We start from the raw sequence: 21,936 nt of genomic DNA, 5'->3' as shown, positions 1-21,936 counted from the left end.
GACAGAGGTCCTACATGTGTAGCAAGTGCAGAGTGACTCCTGTTGTTAATTTAACAATTAACACTCTTGTGTATAACATCACTGATCATCCGAGTCTCTTGCCATGAGCTGCCAAGGCTATGGAAGCCTTTTAAATCCATAATATCCATTAGTATTTAGCCAAGGCCATAAGTAAAGTGGAAGTTCTCTCCTCTCTTCAGAGAAAAGTACATGCTTCTTTGATCGGCCCCCACTTTTCAAAATTTTGTTGTGCACCTTTCTAGAACTTTTTACCCTAAGATAGAGTAGGGAGGTGCTTCACCTACAAAACAACATAGCTCCTATACTACAATCCAGTAACCTGCCTTTTAAGACTTAGAGAAAATACTTTCCCTAATGGAAGAAATATGAGAGATACGATCTTTCCCCAAGATGCTGTTTTTGCTTTTCTAGGCTCATGCCCTGGTCCATTTTCTATTGCTCTAACAAAATACCAAAAACTGGGTACCTAATATGGACAAGAGATTTATATAGCTCATAATTTTGGAGGCCAAAAATCTAAGATTCGGAGGCTTTTTCAGTTTGGCCTCTGGTCAGGACCTCCTTGGCTGTGTTATAACATGGAAGATGGCATCATATTGGGGACAACTATGAGAGGGAGAGATCAGATGGCATGACAAGAAGCTAAAGATATTTGGGGTCCACGTTTGCTCTTTTTGTACCAAATTGCTTCTGTGGGAACCAATCTGGATCTGGTGAGCACTCCATTAATCTCTTCTGAGGGTGATGCCTCCACTGACCTCTCATTAGACCCTGCCTCTTAAAGGTTCTGCCACCTGGCACATTGCCACACTGAGTACAATCCTCCAGCCCATGAAAGTAGGATACACTCTAACCGGATCCAAACCATAGCAGCTCACTAGGAGACAGTGACATTGTCTTAAACTTCTTTTTCTTGTAAGATAAAGGAGATTAGAAACTTTCAGACAAGACTGGGTCTGTCCATGGAGGCAGCACGTGAGCAACTTCCTCTAACATATTAGAGTAGCTTTGATGCAATATTTTTCTTTGTGAGCCATCTAAAATGTTCACTTTGTCTCATGACTGACTCAGGAGGTGATTCCTACTTGAGGAAGTTGATTTAGTTCCAAATGCAAAGCGAAAATATAGATTGTTGTACTTCTGAGACAATATTCTTGCTATACTATCTCATCAACCAATGTAAAAATATACTAGCACCAACATGATAAAATGAATAAGATCATTATTCTTTTCATATGCCACATGCATTATTCCCTATCTTGGCAAAAAGTCAGCAAAATGGTTTTTTATTTGTTTAACAGAGGCATTAAATCATAAACATGGAGAGAAGAGCTAATGAATGTCTATGAAATAATCATACAATTAAATTGGAAAACCTTCATCTGTAGATTCCAAAATAAATTAACTCAGAATATCTTTCATAATTAATGAGAAGAGAGTTTATTTTTTTAAATTTATTTTTGGGGCCAGCGCTATGGCATAGTAGGTTAAGCATACACCTGCGGCACTAGCATCCCATATGGATGGCGGTTTGCACCCTGGCTGCTTCACTTCCAATTCGGCTCACTGCTAATGGTCTGGGAAAGCAGTGGAAGATAACCCAAGTACTTGGGCCTCGTATCTATGGGGGAGACCTGGATGAAGTGCCTGTCTTTTGGCTTCGGATCAGCCCCTCCCTGGCCATTGCAGCCATTTGCGGAGTGAACCAGTGGTTGGAAGATCTCTCTCTCTCTTTCTCTCTCTCTGACTGAACTCTGCCTCTCAAATAAATAAATGTTTAAAAATTATTTTGATTGTCACATAATTATATATATTAGCAGGGTACAATGATGTTGTGATTCATGTATACATTGTGTAATGATCAAGTCAAATCAGGGTGATTAGGACATCTGTCACCTTAAAAATTATCATTATTTTGCCTTGAAAACCTTCATAATCTTCCCTTCTAGCTATTTTGGGGAAAGGTGAATTTGGGAGAGAATACTATCCACTTTAGAAAGTTTGTTATTTCTAAATTATTATCAAAGCAAAATTTTGTAAGACTTAAACTTGGAATAGAATGTAAGGAAAAATAAAACAAAAACGGCATTGGAATTTAAGTCACAGAGTAGGCTAGAACGAGAGTAAAATATCATTTAATACTACCTTCACAAAGATTCTTAGCATTCCACCTTAAAAATCCAACTGCGCAGAGCAGAAAGCCCGTCCCAGCAAGACTGCTCCTAGGAGGAGATTCATTTTTCCTTCCTCCACTCTTAGGACATGCCTGATCTTCTTGAGCTTTCCAGCACAAGCTAATCCACAAGGTTCAATCGGGCTAAGTAACTAGGGGAATGTGTCAACTCTGAATTACAATGAGCAGCCCGGAAGGATCTGTCAGCTGACTAATCAGGGATAGTGGTTTTTTTGCAGCACTGCCACTGTTGTAATGGAAGCAGCCACAGCAGCTTTGTTTGATCGAGATTTTTGGCTGCCGTTTTTAAATACTACCCAAGAAGCAGCTCATATTTCATCAATGTTGCATTGACAATTGGAAAAGAAGCGTGTAATTGTGCATAGGCGAGATGGCAGAAGCAAATCCCCCGAGAGGCAAGATGAGGTTCAGAAGGAATGCGGTAAGGGCTCTGCCTGCAGTCCTGGAAAGCCTATATTCCCAAGTTCAAATGCAGGAATGCTGCAGCATGGTGCTATAGCACAAACTGCTGAATAGGGCTTCTATGGCTGGATGGAGAGAATGGGGACTTGTATTTGCATGGGTTGCATTGATGTGATTACTGTGATATTGACATAGGGTAATTTAAGAGAATTGAAGAGGTAGAATATAATTTAAAAATCTGAATGTTTTCAAGTTTATGATGGACCACCCTTAGTCATGTTATTTGTTTTAAGACTGCATGAACAATTTTGAATAGCTTGGCAATGTAGCTTTAAATCATGTATTAAAATAATATCTAACAAATGGATCCATCCTTTCTTCCACCATGGTTGAGTAGAGTATGATATCATTGACAGGTCTGGAGGTGATTTCATCAGCATTTAAAAAGGCAGCGTTTCTTGGGTGTACTACCTTAGTGCACAAGTGAAAAAATTTTAAAGTCAACAATGATTTGAAATTTTTATGGTTTCAGTTTTCCTCCAAACTTAAACTTCAAGGAAGCAAATTTCTAGCCTGTTGACAACTTTTTTTTCTTTTAAGGCAAAAGAAAGTGAATCACATTTCAGCATAGGGCTAGAATTTGGAAATCTCTCCTCTCAGGTACACTCTCCTCTCAGACACTCTTCTACTTAAACTTTCCCTTCACTTATTCATTCACAAACCAAATTTCAGAAAACATTCAGCATTATCTTTAGGTGTATTTTGGAGAAATATTGAAATAACATTAGCTAATTTAATGAAAAACTGGCAATCAGCTAGCTTTAAATGCCATTATTTTTCTTTCAAAATTTGAGGTTATGTTTTTGATATTATGGTTTAAAATATAAACTTGCTTACTAAAATCTTGAGACAACACACACAAAGAAGTAAGAAGGTAAAAATTGGTCATAGGAAAAAATGACATTTTGATAAGTAAGAATTTCATTGTTGAATGACAGTGACCATCAATGGGTGAGTACATGATTTATTTTCTAATAAAACTTGTGTACAGAATGCTTATTAAAAATTACACTTAGTATATGACTACTGTGATAAAACTGTATCTTAAGCTCTCCACATGATTTTGTATTATGAGACTAATAGCTCCCAACTTTCAATAGACGATTTATGGTTCATAAGAAATACCTGTGTATGTGCTTTGCAGTATTGTGTGCAACTGACACTAGCACTTCTGCTCTCAAAGATAACTGACTTTAGCTTTCAGAAAGTTCCTGTTTTCTTTATAACTTTCATGTTTTCTCAGTGCTAAACTGAGTCTCATGTTTATACACACACACATTAATAGACACACAAATACAACATATAGGTAGTCATTGAAAAGATATTTGGCACTGTACTGCATATAATACAGGTTGCAAAGGTAAAAGCGGAAAGGCTCTTGGGATGAAGGAGCTCTCATTCTAGTGAAGATAGGTAGGATATGTTCATCAATAAGTATTTCAGAAGAACTTCCAGCTGGTGGGGAAGGACATGACATTTGTTTGGAGCCAAAGCAAGAGCATGTTTCTGTTTCTTTAATTCTTTCCTATGTTTTCTTCTCATAAAATGAGTTACTTCAAGTGGACACTAGCAACAGATATCTTGAAATGAAATTGATTGCATGAATTCCAAAGTCCTAGACTATGGTGGAAGACAAATTTGTTTTGCTTATATGAATAGGACTTGAACAGAATGGAAAAATTGACCTTGAAGGGTCTCTGGAGTTGGGCTGATCCTGGAGGCCACATGATAGGTAGCACCAAAATGGACAGTCCAATGGACTTTAGAGTCCAAAGGAGAACTGGACTGTGTACTTGGTGGAAATTTTAATGAATGGATCTCAGTGATAGAGCATAGATAAGAATAGATACATTTGTGACAAGAAAACCAAACCACAAGAAAGGAATATCACTTGGGACTTCCCTACCCCAGAGTTCATTTGGCAAACTGGTTGAGTATTTGTGCAGTAACTCATCCTTTCTGTGCTCTTTAAGGGAGGGAATGTGAGGGAAGAGTGTGGAAGTAGCTCATGCCTTTGAAAACTATATTTGAGGGTATGAGATTTTCCCCAGCATATTCTGCAGAGGTGGATCAGACCTTATCAAGGTCAATCATATGACAGCATTTCAACATTATAATCTGTCATGATATTAGATGATAACAATTTCTGTTCTGTGGTTTCCATGATGCTAAATTGTTTGCAACTTGTTTTGTATGTTATTGTTTCCCATTTTTCAGATGCCAAGGTCAAGGTATTCATTCCTAAGTAGTAAATAGTAAATCTGGGTGTGCATTCAGTCTATTGAAGTGTTAAGTGTCCACAAAGAGCTTGCCTTTTGGATACGTGTCGCTCCCCCTCTTCGTGGAGGAGCAACACAGGACCCTGCGCTGTTCTTTCGTCTGCTCGGCCCTCCCCGGGTTTGCTGCTGGTTCTTCCCGGGTTGGCTACTATCCCTTCCACCTCCGTGGAAGGGCAGTTCCCCCTGGCCGCATTCCCCACTTCCGCAGGGGAGCGGCACACCGCCGGCCGGCTCTCTCGGGGGCTGCACGGGTTCCCTTAGATGTTCCCCATAGATGTTCCTGGTGCATGCCGTCTCTCTCCTCCTTTATAGTCCTCCTCCGCCAATCCCAACTCGGCTGAGTACGCTGCTCTCCAATCAGGAGCAAGTCCTACAGTTAATTGGTTGAACTGGAGGCAGCTGTGCGGAAGCTGTTTACTTCTCTCCCAGCGCCATATTGTGGGAGAGCAGATGCATAGAATAAGTCCTAATTCGAGTAACTTAGTCCAGTCCGGATTGCTCCCCACAGATCCCCCTTTCTTTTTATTTTTTAGCGTTGATACGCGCCTGTCTTCGGTGTCCCGCGGAACACACTCTGCTCTACTTGCTAGAGTTGCCACAGGCTCTTACAAGTCCTATCAATCAGGAAAACCGAATCCGGGTCCTCTCTTCGCCATTGTGAGGAGGTTTTTAGGCGCTGATGCATGCCTGTGTTCGGTGCCCTGCAGCGCATGCTCTGCTCTGCCCGCAGGGGCTTACAAAACCTATCAGGCAAACCGAATCCAAGCCTTCTCATTGCCTTATTGTGGGGGAGACTTATTAGTGTTGGTTCGTGCCTATCTTCGGTGACCTGCAGCTCATACTCTGGTCGAGCTTTGCTGGCGCTTACCGCCTTAAATCAGGCAGACCGAATCCAAGCCTTCTAATTGGCATGTTGAGGGGAGGCCTTATTTTTCTCTATTTCTCTATCTCCGGGCATTCCTACCTCTCCCATTTCACTTCTATCTTCCAGCATTCCCATTTCTCTTTTACTTCACTTCCAAACTTCTGTTTCTCTTATCCCTGCGGCTTTCCGGCACCTCGCCCCGCCGGCGGGTTCCCGGCTCTGCGCCGCTTCAGCCCGCGCGCCTCTCTGCGCGGCTTCCCGGCTTTGCGCGGTCCGCGGTCTCCACGCTTAACCCTTTCGCGTCTGAACCACGGCCTACGCCAGCGTTCCCTATCTATTCACGCCCCGTGCTCTCTCTGCACGCGGCGGCTTCCGCGAGTAACACAGCGTAGCTTGCGTCTCCGCCACTAGGATTCAATCTAAGTTCCCCGGGCTAGCCTGGCGAATTCAACCCAGCGTACGTCTCCGCCCCACGATCTGGCTTCCCGTCCTTTGCTCCCCGGGCTAATCAGACGGATCCCAATCTGGCTTGCGTCTCAGCTTCTGGTTTTAACTTTTCGCCCCCTATTCCCGGGCTAACTTGAGAATCCCAAAGTGGCTTTCGTTTCCGCCTTGGCCTGCCCCCCGCGGCTTCAATTTCCCTAACATTTTTCTCTACCCGGTATGTTTCCCCAAGCTTTCCTCCAACGATATTCCTCCCTCATTTCTCCTGGCCTCTCCCCACAGTCCGCGTCCGAGTCTGTTTGTTCTAGCTTTCACTTTCGCTTTCGACCTTAGAGATTTCTCCCAGCTTCCCCCCGTAGTCCGTATCCGAATCTATGCCTAGGCTTTCAACAGCTTCCTCCGGCACCTTTTTCGTCCGGCTTTTCCCTAGGCTGTTTGCTAGTCTCTCCGATAATTTCCCTAGGCTCTTTGCTAGTTTCTCTCCCCGATATTTTCCCAGTTCTTCCCTCCTAGGTTTGCTATCCGTCCTAAGTTTCCTATCCGAGTCACGGCACCATTATGTCGCTCCCCCTCTTCGTGGAGGAACGACACTAAGCCCTGCCTAGGCTTCATATCCGAGTCACGGCACCATTATGTCGCTCCCCCTCTTCGTGGAGGAGCAACACAGGACCCTGCGCTGTTCTTTCGTCTGCTCGGCCCTCCCCGGGTTTGCTGCTGGTTCTTCCCGGGTTGGCTACTATCCCTTCCACCTCCGTGGAAGGGCAGTTCCCCCTGGCCGCATTCCCCACTTCCGCAGGGGAGCGGCACACCGCCGGCCGGCTCTCTCGGGGGCTGCACGGGTTCCCTTAGATGTTCCCCATAGATGTTCCTGGTGCATGCCGTCTCTCTCCTCCTTTATAGTCCTCCTCCGCCAATCCCAACTCGGCTGAGTACGCTGCTCTCCAATCAGGAGCAAGTCCTACAGTTAATTGGTTGAACTGGAGGCAGCTGTGCGGAAGCTGTTTACTTCTCTCCCAGCGCCATATTGTGGGAGAGCAGATGCATAGAATAAGTCCTAATTCGAGTAACTTAGTCCAGTCCGGATTGCTCCCCACAGATACGGATTGGATTTACTGCCACTGTTTGCTATTTTTGCTTCAGTTTACTCTTATGTAAAAGAGAACAGTACCTATTTCACTGCAATGTTATGAAAGCTAAATAAGCTGATATATAAAACAAACCTGGTGCATGTGTAATGACTTCAAGTCAAGGATCCCTCTAATACTTCCTTTCTTTGCCATAATGATAAACAGAAATCCATAAGGAATATAAGTTGTTTTTATAATACATAACCAAACTGTATTGTACAAGGCATTTTAGACATTTTAAAAGAAATAACTAGAATAACTGAAAAGCATGCATACAGTGTTTAGATTGCCTCCATTGAGGACCAACCAAAACAGTATTAAACAAGGGCAGTTTCTACATGTTAAGAGTGAAATGATATACCAGATTTATGCCTGCTGCTATTGTTGTTGTTGTTGTTGTTATTGCTGTAACATCATATAGCTGGGTGATGTGGGGATAAGTGTGAAGACAAGGGAGTGAAATATGTTTTCTAGGAGAGAAGGGTGAGAGGAAGCTTGTTGTGTGCCCCTTACCTTGGTGGGCTAGTAAGAGTTGCTGCAGAGGGCTGGCATGAGGCCATCCATGTACAGTTATTAGACATATGGCACTGAACTCTATACAAATGAACAACATATTTATCTTTACTAAGATGAATTTAAGCAGTCACATGTTAGAATACCAAAAAAAAAAAAATGCCTGAAAGCAGCTAAAACCTCTGCTGTATGCTCTTTTATGCTTTTTATCAACAAACTGAAATAAAAATGACTCTTGGTCACATGCCTTTGCTTTTGTTGACAAGTTCTCAGAAAGGATTTATAGTTTTAAAATCTAGGGCTTGAATTTTGGGAAAATAGAAATTGTGCTTTTTCATGTTTATATAACCATACAAATTAGAGATTCTTAAAGCAGCATATCTAAGAATCTAGAAATGTAGTATTTCCAAACTGAATTGGGAAACCTCAATGGTTTTCAGTTATACTTATATATTTTGTGATATGTACACACAATACCATACAGTGTTTGTTCATTCAAATACTAGATTCTAGGAGTATCTTAAAACATTTACTTACACAAATATCTGTGTGCAGAGAAAAGAAAGCAGTCTCTCTATACCTATGTGCATGCCCACAAAGATATATGCAACTAATTTTTTTAAAGATTTATTTTATTTATTTGAAAGACAGAGTTAGAGAGAGAGAGAGAGACACAGAGAGAGGTTTTCCATCTACTGGTTTACTACCCAGATGGCAGAAATGGCTGGAAGCTGCACCGATCCGAAGCCAGGAGCCAGGAGCTTCTTCCAGGTCTCCCATGTGGGTGCAGGGGTCCAAGGACTTGGGCCATCTTTTATTACTATCTCAGGCCATAGCAGAGAGCTGGATCAGAAGAGGAGCAGCTGGGACTAGAACCGGTGCCCGTATGGAATGCTGGAACTTCAGGCCAGGGCTTTAACCCTCTGTGCCACAAGGCCAGCCCCTATGCAACTAATTTTAAATCCATAGGATCAGTCAGGTTAAATTTTTTTCCCAAAGAAACTGTTTATTTAATGAGTAAAAAATTTCATAAGTACAACTTTAGGAAAATAGTGATTCTTCCCATTGTATCCACCTCCCACCCCCACTCTCACCCCACTTCCTCTTCCCTCTCCCATTCCCAGTCCCATTCTCCATTAAGAAAAAAGAAAAGAAAAACTTTTCCTCAACAGTCAAGACAAGGACTATTCAACTCATTGCTTCTCAAAGTGTCAATTTCACTTCTACAGATTTCATTTCAGGTGCTCTATTATCAGAGCAGGGGGAACATATGGCATTTGGCCCTTTGGAAAAAGCTTATTTTACTAAGTATGATGTTTGCCAAATTCACCCACTTTGTTGCAAATGACTGGATTTCACTTTTTGTTTTACTGCTTTGTAATATTCCACAGAGTACATATTTCATAATTTCTTTATCCAGTCTTCAGTTAATGGGCATTTAGGTTGGTTCCATGTCTTAGCTATAGTAAATTGAGCTGCAATAAACATGGGAGTGCAAATAACTCTTTTATTTGCTGATTTCATTTCCCTTGGGTAAATTCCCAGGAGTGGGATGGCTGGGTCATATGGTAGGACTATATTCAGATTTCTAAGGTATCTCCGAACTAATTTCCATAGTGGTTTTATCAATTTACATTCCCATGAACAGTTGATTAAGGTGCCTTTTCCCCCACATCCTCTAGAGCATTTGTTGTTTGTTGATTTCTTTATGAAAGCCATCCTAACTGGGATGAGGTGAAACCTCATTGTGGTTTTGATTTGCATTTCCCTGACGGCTAGTGATCCTGAACATTTTTTCATGTGTCTGTTTGCCATTTGGATTTTCTCTTTTGAAAAACATTTGTTTAAGTCCTTTGCCCATTTATTAACTGGGTTGTTTGTTTTGTTATTGTGGAGTTTCTTGATTTCTTTATATAGTCTGGTTATTAATCCTTTATCAGTTGCATTGTTTGCAAACAATTTCTCCCATTCTATTGGATGACTCTTCACTTTCCTGAGTATTTCTTTTGCAGTACAGAAGCTTCTCAATTTGATGTAATCCCATCTGTTGATTTTGGCTTTTATTGCCTGTGCCTCTGGGGTCTTTTCCAAGAACTTTGCATGTACCAATGTCTTGCAGGGCTTCCCCTAGTTTCTCTAGTAATTTGATGTTATCAGGTCATAGATTCAGATCTTTAATCCCTTTTGAATGGACTTTCGTGTAAGGTGTAAGGTGTGGGTCCTGCTTCATACTCCTGTATGTAGAAATCCAGTTTTCCCAGAAACATTTGTTGAAGAGACTCCTTGCTCCAGGGATCAGTTTTAGCTGTTTTGTCAAATATAAGTTGGTTGTAGATGCTTGGATTGATTTCTGGCATTTCTATTCTATTGTTCTTTCCATCTGTTTTTGTACTGGTACCAGGCTGTTTTGATTAAAACTGTCTTGTAGTATGTCATTAAATCTGGTGTTTTGATGCCTCCAGCTTTTTTTGTTGTATAGATTGCTTTACCTATTTGAGGTCTCCTGTGTTTCCATATGAATTTCATCATCATTTTTTTTAGATCTGAGAAGGATGTCTTTGGTATTTTGAATGGTATTACATTTGCTTTCAGAAGAATGGATATTTTGATAATATTGATTCTCCCAATCCATGAACATGGAAGTTTTTCCTTTTTCTTGTATCTTCTATTTCTTTTGTTAATGTTTTGTAATTCTCATCGTAAAGATCTTTTTTTTTTTTGACAGGCAGAGTTAGACAGTGAAAGAGAGAGAGACAGAGAGAAAGGTCTTCCTTTGCCGTTGGTTCACCCTCCAATGGCCGCTGCGGCTGGCACGCTACGGCTGGGGCACCGCGCTGATCCGAAGGCAGGAGCCAGGTGCTCATCCTGGTCTCCCATGGGGTGCAGGGCCCAAGGACTTGAGCCATCCTCCACTGCACTCCCAGGCCATAGGAGAGAGCTGGCCTGGAAGGGGGGCAACCAGGACAGAATCCGGTGCCCCGACAGGGACTAGAACCCAGTGTGCCGACGCCGCTAGGTGGAGGACTAGCCTATTGAGCCACTGCGCCAGCCCTCATCATAAAGATCTTTGACATCCTTGGTTAAATTTATTCCAAGGTATTTGATTTTTTTGTAGCTATTGTGAATGGGATCGATCATAGAAGTTCTTTTTCCACCTTGGCGTTGTCTGTGTACTAAGGCTGTTGATTTTTGTGTATTGATTTTATATCTTGCTAATTTACCAAATTCTTCTATGAGTTCCAATAGTCTCTTGGTGGAGTCTTTTGGATACCCTTTATTTAGAATCATGTCATCTGCAAATAGGGATAGTTTGACTTGCTCATTCCCAATTTGAATCCTTTTGATTACTTTTTCTTTTCTAATGGTTCTGGCTAAAACTTCCAAGACTATATTGAATATCAGTGGTAAGAGTGGGCATCCTTTTATGGTTCTGGATCTCAGTGGGAATGCTTCCAACTTTTCCCCATTCGTTAGAATGCTGGCTGTGGGGTTGTCATACATCACCTTGATTGTGTTGAGGAATGTTCCTTCTATACCCAGTTTGCTTATAGTTTTCACCATGAAAGGGTGTTGTATTTTATCGAATGTTTTCTCTGCATCTATTGAGATAATCACATGGTTTTTTGTTCTTCAGTTTGTTAATGTGATGTATCACATTGATTGATTTGCAAATGTTGAACCATCCTTGTGTACCAGGGATAAATTCCACTTGGTCCGGGTGAATGATCTTTCTGATGTGTTGTTGGATTCGACTGGCCAGAATTTTATTGAGGATTTTTGTGTATATGTTCATCAAGGATATTAGTCTGTAATTCTCTTTCTCTGCTGCATCTTTTTCAGGTTGAAGAATTAAGGTGGTGTTGGCTTTGTAGAAAGAATTTTGGAGGATTCCCTCCCTTTCAATTGTTTTGAATAATTTGAGAAGAAGTGGAGTTAGTTCTTCTTTAAATATCTTGTAGAATCCAGCAGTGAAGCCTTCTGGTCCTGGGCTTTTTTTTGTTGGGAGGGTCTTTATTACTGATCCAATTTCTGTCTTGGTCATGGGTCTATATAGGTTTTCTATGTCTTTATGGCTCGATTTATGTAGGTTGTATGTGTCCAGGAATCCATCCATTTCTTCAAGGTTTCTCAGTTTGTTGGCATACAGCTCTGAGGATTCTTTTTTATTTCTGTGGTATCTATTGATATGTTTCCTTTTTCTTCTCTAATTTTATTTGATTTGATTCTTCTTTCTCCTTTTTTTGGTTGGTTGGGCCAACGGTGTGTCAATTTTGTTGATGTTTTCAAAAAAACAGCTCTTCATTTTGCTGATCTTTTGTATTTTTTGTTTCATTTTTGTTGATTTCTTCCCTAATTTTAAGTATTCCTTTTCTCCTACTAGTTTTGGATTTGGTTTGCTGTTTATTTTCTAGATCCTTGAGATGCATTGAAAGCTCATTTTTTGGTGCCTTTCCATTGTCTTGATGTAGGCATCAATTGCTACAAACTTTCATTTTTACACTGCTTTTGCTGTATCCCATATATTTTGATATGCTGTGTTGTCATCTTCATTTGTTTCCAGAAATTTTTTGATTTCTCTTTTGATTTCTTCTATGAGCCACTGTTCATTCAGGCGCATGTTGTTCAGTCTCCATGTGTTTGCATATTTTCTAGAGATTCCTGAGTTGCTGATTTCAAGCTTCATTGCATTGCGGTCAGAGAAGATGCATGGTATGATTTCTATTTTCTTGAATTTGCTGAGCCTTCTTTTATGGCCTAGCATATGGTCAATCCTAGATAAGGCTCCATGCACTGCTGAGAAGAATGTGTATTCTTTTTTTTTAACTTTTATTTAATGAATATAAATTTCCAAAGTACGGCTTATGGATTACAATGGCTTCCCCCCCATAACGTCCCTCCCACCCGCAACCCTCCCCTTTCCCACTCCCTCTCCCCTTCCATTCACATCAAGATTCATTTTCGATTCTCTTTATATACAGAAGATCAGTTTAGCATACATTAAGTAAAGATTTCAGCAGTTTGCTGCCACACGGAAACATAAAGTGAAAAATAATAGATGATTTTTTAAATGATGATGAAATCAGATCAGACCTATTGTCATGTTTAATCCCAATGAGAGTCAAGTTGGGAATTGATAATTTCTTCTTCTTCTTCTTTTTTTTTTTTATAGAAGATCAGTTTAGTATACATTAAGTAAAGATTTCAACAGTTTGCACCCCCATAGAAACACAAAGTGAAATATACTGTTTGAGTACTCGTGATAGCATTAAGCCTCAATGTACAGCACATTAAGGACAGAGATCCTACATGAGGAGTAAGTGCACAGTGACTCCTGTTGTTGACTTTACAAATTGACACTCCTGTTTATGGCATCAGTAATCTCCCTATGCACCAGTCATGAGTTTTCAAGGCTATGGAAGCCCCTTGAGTTCTCTGACTCTTATCTTGTTTAGACAAGGTCATAGTCAAAGTGGAGGTTCTCTCCTCCCTTCAGAGAAAGGTACCTCCTTCTTTGAAGACCTGTTCTTTCCACTGGGATCTCACTCACAGAGATCTTTCATTTAGTTTTTTTTTTTTTTTTCCAGAGTGTCTTGGCTTTCCATGCCTGAAATACTCTCATGGGCTTTTCAGCCAGATCGGAATGCCTTTAGGGCTGATTTTGAGGCCAGAGTGCTGTTTAGGACATCCACCATTCTATGAGTCTACTGAGTATCTCGCTTCCCATGTTGGATCACTCTCCCCTTTATTTATTCTATCAGTTAGTATTAGCAGGTACTAGACTTGTTTATGTGCTCCCTTTGACTCTTAGTCCTTTCATTATGATCAATTGTGAACTGAAATTGATCACTTGGACTAGTGAGATGGCATTGGTACATGCCACCTTGATGGGATTAAATTGGAGTCCTCTGGTATGTTTCTAACTCTACCATTTGGGGCAAGTCAGCTTGAGCATGTCCCAAATTGTACATCTCTTCCCTCTCTTATTCCCACTCTTATGTTTAACAGGGATCACATTTCAGTTAAATTTCAACACTTAAGAATAACTGTGTATTAATTACAGAATTAAACCAGTCATATTAAGTAGAACAGACAAAAAAAAAAACTACTAAGAGGGATAATGTATTAAGTTGTTCATTAACAGTCAGGGCTATGCTGATCAAGTCACCATTTCTCATAGTGTCCATTTCACTTCAACAAGTTTGCTTTTTGGTGTTCAGTCAGTTGTCACTGATCAGGGAGAACATATGGTATTTGTCCCTTTGGGACTGGCTTATTTCACTCAGCATGATGTGTTCCAGATTCCTCCATTTTGTTGCAAATGACTGGATTTCGTTGTTTCTTACTGCGGTATAGTATTCTAAAGAGTACATATCCCATAATTTCTTTATCCAGTCTACCGTTGATGGGCATTTAGGTTGGTTCCAGGTTTTGGCTATTGTGAATTGTGCTGCAATAAACATTAGGGTGCAGACCGCTTTTTTGTTTGCCAATTTAAATTCCTTTGGGTAAATTCCAAGGAGTGGGATAGCTGGGTCCAATGGTAGGGCTATATTCAGGTTTCTGAGGAATCTCGAGACTGACTTCCATAGTGGCTTGACCAGTTTGCATTCCCACCAACAGTGGGTTAGTGTCCCTTTTTCCCCACATCCTCACCAGCATCTGTTGTTGGTAGATTTCTGTATGTGAGCCATTCTAACCGGGGTGAGGTGAAACCTCATTGTGGTTTTGATTTGCATTTCCCTGATTGCTCGTGACCTTGAACATTTTTTCATGTGCCTGTTGGCCATTTGGATTTCCTCTTTTGAAAAATGTCTATTGAGGTCCTTGGCCCATCTCTTAAGTGGGTTGTTTGTTTTGATGTTGTGGAGTTTCTTGATCTCTTTGTAGATTCTGGTTATTAACCCTTTATCTGTTGCATAGTTTGCAAATATTTTTTCCCATTCTGTCGGTTGTCTCTTCACTCTCATGACTGTTTCTTTGGCAGTACAGAAACTTCTCAAGTTGATGCAATCCCAATAGTTGATTTTGGCTTTGACTGCCTGTGCCTCCCGGGTCTTTTCCAGAAATTCTTTGCCTGTGCCAATATCTTGAAGGGTTTCTCCAATGTTCTCTAATAACTTGATGGTGTCAGGTCGTAGATTTAGGTCTTTAATCCACGTTCAGTGGATTTTTGTGTAAGGTGTAAGGTAGGCGTCTTGCTTCATGCTTCTGCACGTGGAAATCCAGTTTTCCCAGCACCATTTATTGAATAGACTGTCCTTACTTCAGGGATTGGTTTTAGATCCTTGAGCAAATATAAGTTGGCTGTAGATGTTTGGGTTGATTTCTGGTGTTTCAATTCTGTTCCATTGGTCTATCCATCTGTTTCTGTACCAGTACCATGCTGTTTTGATTACAACTGCCCTGTAGTATGTCCTGAAATCTGGTATTGTGATGCCTCTGGCTTTGTTTTTGTTGTACAAGATTGCTTTAGCTATTCGAGGTCTCTTGTGCCTCCATATGAATTTCAGCACCATTTTTTCCAGATCTGAGAAGAAGGTCTTCAGTATCTTGATTGGTATTGCATTGAATTTATAAATTCCTTTTGGGAGAATGGACATTTTGATGATATTGATTCTTCCAATCCATGAGCATGGAAGATTTTTCCATTTCTTGGTATCCTCTTCTATTTCTTTCTTTAAGGTTTTGTAATTTTCATCGTAGAGATCTTTAACGTCCTTGGTTAAGTTTATTCCAAGGTATTTGATTGTTTTTGTAGCTATTGTGAATGGGATTGATCTTAGAAGTTCTTCCTCAGCCATGTTATTGTCTGTGTATACAAAGGCTGTTGATTTTTGTGCATTGATTTTATACCCTGCTACTTTGCCAAAATCTTCTATGAGTTCCAATAGTCTCTTAGTAGAGTTCTTTGGGTCCCCTAAATAAAGAATCATATCATCTGCAAAGAGGGATAGTTTGAGTTCTTCCTTCCCAATTTGTTTCCCTTTCATTTCTTTTTCTTGCCTAATAGCTCTGGCTAGAACTTCCAGAACTATATTGAATAGCAGTGGTGAGAGTGGGCATCCCTGTCTGGTACCAGATCTCAGTGGAAATGATTCCAGCTTTTCCCCATTCAATAGGATGTTGGCTGTGGGTTTTTCATAGATTGCTTTGATTGTATTGAGGAATGTTCCTTCCAAACCCAGTTTGCTTAGAGTTTTCATCATGAATGGGTGTTGTATTTTATCAAATGCTTCCTCGGCGTCTATTGAGATAATCATATGGTTTTTCTTCTGCAGACTGTTAATGTGGTAGATCACATTGATTGTTTTGTGCACATTAAACCATCCCTGTATACCAGGGATAAATCCCACTTAGTCTGGGTGGATGATCTTTCTTATGTGTTCTTGCATTCTATTGGCGAGAATTTTATTGAGGATTTTTGCGTCTATGTTCATCAGGGATATCGGTCTGTAATTCTCTTTCAATGCTGCATCTTTTTCCGGCTTAGGAATTAAGGTGATGCTGGCTTCATAGAAAGAATTTGGGAGGACTCCCTCTTTTTCGATTGTTCTGAATAGTTTGAGAAGAATTGGAGTCAGTTCTTTTAAAATGTCTGGTAGAATTCAGCAGTGAATCCATCTGGTCCTGGGCTTTTCTTTGTTGGGAGGGCCTTTATTACTGTTTCAATTTCTGTCTCAGTTATGGGTCTGTTTAGGTTTTCGATGTCTTCCTGGTTCAATTTAGGTAGATTGCATGTGTCCAGGAATCTATCCATTTCTGATAGGTTTCCCTGTTTGCTGGCATACAAGGCCTTGTAGTAATTTCTGATGATTCTTTTTATTTCTATGGTGTCTGTTGTTACGTTTCCTTTTTCATCTCTGATTTTATTGATTTGGGTCTTTTCTTTTTTTAGTTAGTTGGGCCAATGGGGTGTCAATTTTGTTTGTTTTTTCAAAAAACCAGCTCCTCATTTGGCTGATTTTTTGTAATTTTTTTTGGATTCAATCCTGTTGATTTCTTCTCTGATTTTAATTATTTCTCTTCTCCTACTAGATTTGGGTCTGGTTTGCTGTAGGTTTTCTAGATCCTTGCGGTGAATTGAAAGCTCATCTATTTGGTGTCTTTCCAATTTCTTGATGTAGGCACCTATTGATATAAACTTTCCTCTTAACACTGCTTTTGCTGCGTCCCGTAAGTTTTCGTATGTTGTGCTGTTATCCTCATTTACTTCCAGAAAATTTTTGATTTCTCTTTTAATTTCTTCTATGACCCATTGTTCATTCAGGAGCATGTTGTTCAATCTCCATGTGTTTGTGTATGCTCTAGGGATTCCTGAGTTGCTAATTTCCAACTTCATTCCTTTATGGTCTGAGAAGCTGCATGGTATGATTCTAATTCTTTTGAATTTGCTGAGACTTGCTTTATGGCCTAGTATGTGGTCAATCCTAGAGAAGGTTCCATATACTGCTGAGAAGAATGTAAAATCTTTAGCTGTAGGATTAAAAGTTCTGTATTTATCTGTTAGATCCATTTGGGCTATAGTGTCATTTAAATCTACTGTATCCTTGTTGATCTTCTGTCCTGTTGATCTGTCTATTTCTGAGAGTGGAGTATTGAAGTCCCCCAGTACTATTGTATTGGGGTCTAAGTCTCCCTTTAAGTCCTTTAACAAATCTTTTAGATAAACCGGTACCCTGTAGTTAGGTGCATATACATTGATAATTGTTATATCTTCCTGTTGAATTGATCCCTTAATCATTATATAGTGTCCCTCTTTGTCTCTCCTAACAGTTTTTGTGGTAAAGTTTATGTTGTCTGATATTAAGATGGCTACGCCTGCTCTTTTTTCATTTCTGTTGGCATGGTATATCTTTTTCCAGCCTTTTACTTTCAGTCTGTATGGATCTTTATTGGAAAGATGTGTTTCTTGTAAGCAGCAAATAGATGGGTTTTGTTCCTTAACCCAATCAGCCAATCGGTGTCTTTTAACTGGACAGTTCAGGCCATTCACGTTCAATGTGACTAATGATAAGTGGTAACTTTGCCCTGCCATTTGCCAAAGATAAGTTCTAATATATGCTTTGAATTCCCTGTGATCTTTTGCTGTGAGGTTTCCTTCCTTTACCTTCTTTCATATTGATGACTGTGTTTCTGTGTTTCTGTGTGCAACACATCTTTAAGCATCTTTTGCAGGGCTGGTCGAGTGGCGACAAATTCTTTCAATTTCTGTTTGCTATGAAAAGTCTTTATTTCACCTTCATTCACAAATGATAGCTTTGCAGGATATAATATTCTGGGCTGGCAGTTTTTCTCTCTTAGTACCTGGGCTATATCTCGCCATTCCCTCCTAGCTTGTAGGGTTTCTGATGAGAAGTCAGCTGTGAGTCTGATTGGAGATCCTCTGAGAGTAATCTGACGTTTCTCTCTTGCACATTTTAGGATCTTTTCTTTATGTTTCACTGTGGAGAGTTTAGTTACAACATGTCGTGGTGAGGATCTCTTTTGGTCGTGTTTATTAGGGGTTCTGTGAGCTTCCTGTACTAGGATTTCTCTGTCCTTCTCCAAACCTGGGAAATTTTCTGCTAATATCTCACTAAAAAGGCCTTCTAATCCTTTCTCCCTCTCCATGCCTTCAGGAACTCCTAGAACCTGGAATTTGGGTTTTTTAATAATATCCTGAAGATTCCTGACAATATGTTTTAGATTTCTAATTTCCTCTTCTTTTCTTTGGTCTGACTGTATCCTTTCCTGTTCTCTGTCTTCTAAGTCCGATATTCTCTCTTCTGCTTCACCCATTCTGTTCGTAAGGTTCTCTATTGTGTTTTTCATTTGATCTATTGAATTCTTCACTTCATTATGATTTCTCGTCACTATCACAGTTTCCTGTTGTACTAGTTGTTTCGTTTCATTTTGATTCCTCCTTAATATTTCATTTTCACGAGAGAGATTTTCTATCTTGTCCATTAAGGATTTCTGTAGTTCAAGAATTTGTTTTTGAGAACTTCTTAATGTTCTTATCAATTTTTTGAGATCTGTTTCTTGCATTTCTTCTATCTCATCATCTTCATAATCTTGAATTGGGGTGTCTTTTTCATTTGGGGGCGTCATGGTGACTTCCTTGTTTTTATTACCTCGGTTTTTGCGTTTGTTATTTGGCATATTGGAGATATTTGGATTCTTCACTGTGGTGGTTTTTCTTGTTATACTATGACTCTAGATTAAGTGGACTGTCTGTTTTTGATGGAGCCTTAGCGGCTTGAGATGGGTGTGGCCTGAGAGCTCTGTTTGGTGTGCCAAAGGTGACACTCCCAGGTTAGGCGTGGTAGATCTCTCTCTCTCTTTCTTTCTTTTGTTGATTCAAAAGGGAAGTAATTCCGCACAGCTGAATGAAGTTGGAGGTAGTTAGCAGGCAAATGATATACCCACAGGAGCCAGAGATCAGAAGCTCTTTCCCAAGGACCACACAGGGAATCTGTTCTGCCCTCAGAGTGGGCTCAAATTCTCCTTCAGTCTCCCACTGGGTTGCCAAATTTACGGAATTGTAGCGTCTCTGGAGAGTGCTCACGTGAATTCCGTGAGTTCTCTCCCCCACCGTCTCTTTTTTCACAGTCTCAGTTCAGTAGCACCACAAATTTACTAGGTCCTAATCTCCTGTTAATTCGCCCCGCCCAGAGTCAGGTTTTTCTGCTAGGCTCAGGGCCGGTGCAGACCTGAGGTCGCTCTGCTTATGACGTATGTCCAAGATGGCGCCTGCTCTTTGTCTTGCTCGCCCTTGAGAGGTGAGCGGAGAGAGAGAAACCCGTGTCCGTACCAGTCACCTTTTTTTTTTTCTCTCTCTCTCTCTCTTCCAGTTAGCCTGGTGAACTTTTCCCCCCTGGGGGTCGTTCCCTCTAGTCTCCTCTCTCCGCTTGCCTGCCGGTGTCTTGGGCTATTGAGGTTCGGCTCACCTCGCGTTCCAGCACTGGTGTGTTGAGTCTGCCGCTGGTTTCCTGAACTGTGGGCTCCCACGCTCTCCACACAGGTCCACTGTGAATCACGCGTTCCGGAAGAGTTTCTTCTGCTGTTTCCTCCCCTACTCTTCCTTGAACCTGCAGTATCTCCACTTTTATTAAACTGTCTCTCCCCGGACTATCGGTGTGCTCCCTTCCTATTCTGCCATCTTGCCTCAGAATGTGTATTCTGTAACTGTAGGATGAGAAGTTCTGTAGATATCTCTTAGGACCATTTAGTCTATAGTGTTGATTAACTGCTGTTTCCTTGCTTATTTTCTTTCTGGTTGATCTGTCCATTGCTGAAATTGGGGTATCGAAATCACCCATTACTATTGTACTTGAGTCAATGTCTCCCTTTAGATCCCTTAACATATCTTTTAAATGGCCAGGTGCTCTGTAATTAGATGCTTATGTATTTATAATAATCATCTCTTCCTGTTGAACTGATCCCTTAATGATTACATAGTGTCCTTCTTTGTCTCTTTTAACAGTTTTTATGTTAAAGTCTATTTTGTCTCATATTAGAGAGTTAGACACCATCACTTTTTTGTTTCTTTAGCATGTAATATCTTTTTCCATCCTTTCACTTTCAGTTTGCATACATCTTTGTTGGTGATATGTGTTTCTTGTAGGTAGCAAATAAATGTCTTTTTTTAAATCCATTTAACTAGTCTGTGTGTTTTAACTGGAGAATTAAGATCATTTACATCCAGGGTGAGTATTGATAAGTAACTACTTTGCCTTGCCATTTTCCCATAAATTTTCCTATTTTTTCCCTTGGATTTCCATGTACTTTTACTGGGAGTTTTCCTTCCTTTACCTTCTTCCATAGTGATGACCATGTTTCTGTGTGCATCACATCCTTCAGCATCTTCTGGAGGGCTGGACAGGTGGTGACAAATTTTTCCAGAGTCTGTTTGCCATGGAAGGTCTTTATTTTACTTTCATTCATAAATGAGAGCTTTATAGGGTATAGTATTCTGGGTTGAGTTTTTTTTCTCTTAATACTTAGACTATATCTTGCCATTCTCTCATAGCCTGTAGGCTTTCTGATGAGAAGTCTGCTGTGTGTCTAATTGGAGATTCTTTGAAAGTAATCTGGTGTTTCTCTTGTGCGTATTTTAGAATCTTTTCTTTATGTTTTACTGTGGAGAGTTTGACTACAATGTGTCATGGTGAAGATGTTTTCTGGTCATGTTTATTAGGAGATCTGTGTATTTCCTGTACTTGGATGTCCTTTTTTTCCTCCAAATTGGGGAAGTATTCTGTTATTATTTCACTAAAAAGGCTTTCTAATCCTATCTCTCCACACCTTCAGGAACTCCTAGAACCTGTATGTTAGGTCATTTGATAGTATCCTGTAGATTCCCTACAGTGTTTTTCAGCTTTCTAATTTCTTCTTTTGGTGTTTGCTCTGGGTTATAATTTCCTGTGCTTTGCCGTCTAAGTTGAATATTCTTTCTTCTGCTTCACTGATTCTGTTGTTAAAGCTCTCCACTGTATTTTTTATTTGTTTTATGAATGTTTCATTTCCAAGATTTCATTTTGATTTCTCTTTAAGATCTTAATTTTGTGGGAGAAATTTTCTTTCATGCCATGTATGGATTTCATTAGTTCGTGTATTTGCATTTTGATTACTTTTTAAGTAACACGATAATCAGTTTTTTGAATTCCATTTCTGGCATTTCTTCAATCTCGTCATCTTCACAATCTAGTATTGAGGTGTTGTGTTCTTTTGGGAGTGTAATGTTGTCTTGCTTGTTCTTGTTTCTTGGATTGCTGAGTTTGTTATTTGTCATTTGTGAGGATACTCGTTGGTTTCTTCTTTGATTTTTTTTTCATGTGGTGGCTTTTATCTTTGGGCTATGTCTGTTGGGATTAGTGGAGTGTCTGCTTTTAGGGAATAACTAGAGGCAGATGGTGGGAGTGGCCAGGGAGCTCTGTTCAGTGCTCCAGTGTGAAAGGCATGTCTGAGGTGACATACCCTGGTTTGGTGTGGTAAATCTTTTTTTTTTTTTTATCCGAGAGGAGTTTTCTAATTGTCTGTTGGTGTAGA

At 40.2% G+C, this 21,936-nt stretch overlaps 1 protein-coding gene across 13 annotated transcripts in view; it reads left to right on the top strand.

Moving 5' to 3' along the window:
• Positions 1 to 21,936, top strand: part of MCF2 (MCF.2 cell line derived transforming sequence) — a 128,518-nt gene that overhangs the window by 38,483 nt on the left and 68,099 nt on the right. The window contains exon 1 of one of the 13 annotated variants that reach the window (XM_070066958.1): positions 1,402 to 2,636. The exons of 11 other annotated variants lie outside the window; for them this stretch is intronic. In XM_070066958.1, coding sequence (XP_069923059.1) covers positions 2,586 to 2,636 — 51 coding nt within the window. In that variant the 5' untranslated portion in view covers positions 1,402 to 2,585. Of the gene's footprint in view, positions 1 to 1,401; positions 2,637 to 21,936 lie in introns of those variants that run through there. One more of the 13 variants, XM_070066960.1, reaches the window with a different exon arrangement.

The sequence above is a fragment of the Oryctolagus cuniculus genome, chromosome X, assembly GCF_964237555.1.
Source record: "Oryctolagus cuniculus chromosome X, mOryCun1.1, whole genome shotgun sequence".
In the NCBI taxonomy this organism is placed as follows: domain Eukaryota; kingdom Metazoa; phylum Chordata; class Mammalia; order Lagomorpha; family Leporidae; genus Oryctolagus; species Oryctolagus cuniculus.
The sequence above is the reverse complement of the archived record's forward strand: the minus strand, read 5'-3'. Positions and strand labels throughout refer to the sequence as shown.